This window comes from Leptidea sinapis, chromosome 5 (assembly GCF_905404315.1).
Source record: "Leptidea sinapis chromosome 5, ilLepSina1.1, whole genome shotgun sequence".
Classification (NCBI taxonomy): Eukaryota; Metazoa; Arthropoda; class Insecta; order Lepidoptera; family Pieridae; genus Leptidea; species Leptidea sinapis.
In genome coordinates, this window is record NC_066269.1 from 3,294,657 (window position 1) to 3,298,736 (window position 4,080).

General features: G+C 31.5%; 2 protein-coding genes across 3 annotated transcripts in view; both read right to left on the minus strand.

Moving 5' to 3' along the window:
* LOC126964679 (uridine-cytidine kinase) overlaps positions 1-2,080 on the minus strand; it is a 32,715-nt gene extending 30,635 nt beyond the window's left edge. The window contains exon 1 of one of the 2 annotated variants that reach the window (XM_050807944.1): positions 1,889-2,069. In XM_050807944.1, coding sequence (XP_050663901.1) covers positions 1,889-1,984 — 96 coding nt within the window. In that variant the 5' untranslated portion in view covers positions 1,985-2,069. Of the gene's footprint in view, positions 1-1,888 lie in introns of both variants that reach the window. The other variant, XM_050807942.1, reaches the window with a different exon arrangement.
* The window catches only part of LOC126964694 (40S ribosomal protein S23), a 119,960-nt gene that overhangs the window by 17,837 nt on the left and 98,043 nt on the right, over positions 1-4,080 (minus strand). The window lies entirely within an intron of this gene.

Consider the following 4,080-nt stretch of genomic DNA (forward strand, 5'->3'; position numbering starts at 1 on the left):
ATGGTTTAGATTAACAATTGAACTACCTCACAAACCGCTGGACTGATTTTGATGGTTTTTTTGTGTGTTCCAGTGAATTTGAGATGGGTGTGTTGCTTCAGGTGGATTCGAGAATGGTTTAGATTCACAATTGAACTACCTCCTAAATGCCTGGACTGATTTTGATGATTTTTTTGTGTGTTCCAGAGTATTTAAGATTGATTTAGATTCTCAATTCCGTCCATATCTTAATCTTTATATATATATTTTTTGTGTGTGTGTGTGTATGTCACTGAACTCCTCCTAGACTCCTGGACCGATTTTGATGATTTTTTTGTGCATTCCAGTGAATTTGAGATTGGTGTGTGTCTTCAGGTGGATTTGAGAATGGTTAAGATACACAATTGAACTACCTCCTAAACTGCTGGACCGATTTTGAAGATGTTTTTGTGTGTTCAAGTGAATTTGAGATTGGTTTAGATTCTCAATTCCCTCCATATATTATAATTCTCCTGCTCATGTGTATGTTAGTGAACACCTCCTAACGGCTGGACCGATTTTTCAAATTTAAGATGTGTGTACAGGACAATGTCTGTAGTTGATATATAATTATGTTGTATTATAGGATCTTGGTGACCATGCAGCCTCTGTAGCAAACTATCTGTGTCATAAATGCAGTTTCAAATTCTGACCAGATGTCATGACTTTTTATTTAAATATTAATTAATTAAACAACTCCATCAACACTGTAAGCACTGTTAAGATAAAATATGATAAGGTCCAGCCGTAAAATACATATTTCTATATTTAATTAGAAATTAATGTAAGTTACATTTAAGACCAATCAAATTAATAATAAAATATATATAGAATATGTTAAGTACAGTCTAATATTGAATAATAATTGTTCAGTTTTCTTACAAAATATATCACAGGATATTTTTAAGATATAAAGTGATTCTTAAGAAAATTATGTCAAAAGCTAGCTAGACATCAAATTTGGTTCTTAATAAGATTAGTTATTTGAGGTTTAAAGGAAATTAATATTCATTGTAGAGTAACTAAATTAAGAAAAGTGTGTTTATTAAAAAAAATTGTTTGATATTATCATAGATTGGAAAAAAAGGTAAAAAACTTATAGAAGAAAGTATTAACTGCCTCATGGTGTGCCTTCCTACTTCTAGACTACAACAACTTTATTTAAGAAAATATATTGAAGTAGGTGTTACTTTGCGGAAATCCACAATTATCCAAATGATTTGAGTTTTCTTTAGTGTTAATTCTGCTGCCAATTAAATGGATTAACACTAAAGAAAACTCAAATCATTTGGATAACACTGTTTGCATGAAGAAAACTACCTATAAACTCATAATTTTATCTAACTCAATAGGCATCAATAATAATAATCAATAGAAAATTGTGTAAATATTTTAGCCAGTTTTAAAGTATTAAATAACCAAAACAACTTTTTAAAAATTAGTTTGTAATTAGCTTCAGTATGAAATTGTTTGTCATCCTCAATCTTACACAGTCTTTGAAGAACTCATAGCTTCAGGAAAATAAGTACCTGAGGAAAACTGTGATTGATATCAAATTTATTTGATTTGAGTTTTCTTTAGTGTTAATTCTGCCAATTAAATAGAAAAATGTTGCACCCAATAAACAAAATTACGGTAAACAAACAATTATTACATCTCTTCGAAAAATGCACTAACAATAACATTCTTCACATTATTTGAGGTTAGACCGTTTAGCAAAACAATGAAACGCATTCCAAAGCATGAAATTCGCAGAAAAATTAATACAGTAAAGATAAAGATATTTTATTTAGTATACTCTATTATTGCAAATTTGGAGCTAGCGTGAAAATATAAAAATCAATAAATTCATTTCAAGTTGGTTGCTTACCTTGCCACTTGCTGTGCCGCCTGCAACACCAATTAGAAAAGGAGTTTTGCTTTCAAAACCATTTGTTTTAACATTGTCTGCCGTATTTTCACCCATTTTGTGTTTTAAATTATAATTACGCGTTATTCCTAAGCCTAAAATATTACAAACTGAGACCGCACGACTATGTCGTATTACAGCTGACAATAACATTTACATTTTTAACTTTGATTTTGATTGATTTCTAATTTGATTTTGTCATCTAGACATGTGAATTGACAATTGACAGTGCTACCTACTTGTTGACAAGGAGAAGAGTATATTAGCGTGTTTTTTATTATTATTGAAATAATTTCTTTATAATTTAGAAAGTATGCAATTTTTTAAAATATTCTACCTATGCTGGAACAAACTCTTGATGCTTTATCAGAAATAAGAGAGATCAAAGACTGAACCATAAAGAGAGAGATACAGATTTTTCATGAACACAACCATCCTTGTTGGACAAAGGAGCTAGAGTGAAAATTTCAAAAAACGCGTTCACCGGACGATGGGCAGCAGCATCCTGCTAGTTCTTTCAAATCATACTATGATGCCCTAACCCTACCAAGCTTTTTTTTTCGTTTCAATTAGGGAACATAATAATATTTAAGGAAGCGCTTTAAATTTATTAATCTCATTTTTGAATAACAGGATACAGTATGTTGAAGTTAAAAGTGTAAGCTCTTCAGGCTCCGTGTTAGGAATGGGTGTCCCGCAGGGTTCAATTCTCGGACCATTTATGTTTTTAGTTTATATCAATGACCTACCCTATCTTATAAAGAACACACATGATTAATCGACATGCAACTACTATTGAAGATGTAAATAATGCTATTTCTAAGGTAGAACAATGGTTCAAAGTAAACAATCTTCTTTTGAATGGTAAGAAAACGAAATGCTTAAAATTCATATCACCAAAATTAAAAAAGATTAACACACATATTAAATTAAATGGAGAAATGTTGGATCTTGTAAATAAGAGAGTGCTCTTGGGTATAACTCTAGATGAGAAGCTTCAGTGGGGGCCCATATATCTGCCTTAGCAAACAGATTAAGATCTGCAGCATATGCGGTTAAGAAGATAAGAGAACTGACTGACATAGATACGGCCAGAATAGTATATTTTAGTTACTTCCACACCATTATGAGCTATGGTATCCTTGTATGGGTAATGCTGCTAAGATCAATACGATATTTATGTTGCAGAGAGCCGTTAGAGCCATTTATAACATGAGATCTAGAATTTCGTTAAAGAATAAGTTTAAATAAATAGGTATTCTGACAGTGGCCTCACAATACATTTAAGTACGATAATTTGATGTTTGTACAAAAGAATAAGGCCCGACACTGCGTCAAGCGGGCGACCGCGACGGGCACCCGTCGCGTGTCTACGCGCGTGGACACGCGGGCGGGTTGCGTGGGCACGCGACGGTACCCGTCGCGGAGACCGTCTATCGCAGTGTCGCTAGTTCAATTTTAGCGGCGTGCATGTATAGTCATGTCCATGGAGAACTTATTGTATTATTACGTAGCAAAACAACGACGACTAGCAAAAAAGAAACGACAGCCAGAAAGCCCGTTTATTGAATCTAGGTTGCTGTGTGTGGAATTTGTTGCAAAGTTCAGTATATTAAGAGAAAATGAAAATTCATTTTACAATTATTTTAAAGTATCGGTACAGATCTATGACGAATTATTTTCAAAACTGGAACCATATTTGAAGGTGAACAATTTAAGAGTAAAATCTACATCAGTCATATCACCAATGGAAAGGCTGGCAATAACATTGCGGTAAGTAAAAAATAATAATTTGTTCTTCATCATCTTTATTTTTGCTAATAATAACTAATATTATTTCTTTGGTCAAAAATCACTTTTATAAGCAGTTTTTTTACCTACACGTATAATATTTATTATTATTACTAATTAACATTATTTATTTGGTCATAAATCACTTTTATAATCACAGTTTTTTTAACTCTTACAATATTTATTATTATTACTAATTAACATTATTTATTTGGTCATAAATCACAGTTTTTTTACTCGTACAATATTTACTATTATTACATAGCATAATTATTTTAATACAATACTAATTATTAACATTTTTTTTAACTTTGCAAGAACTTCAGTTCAAATGTAATCCGATAAACTAATACTTTTCACAT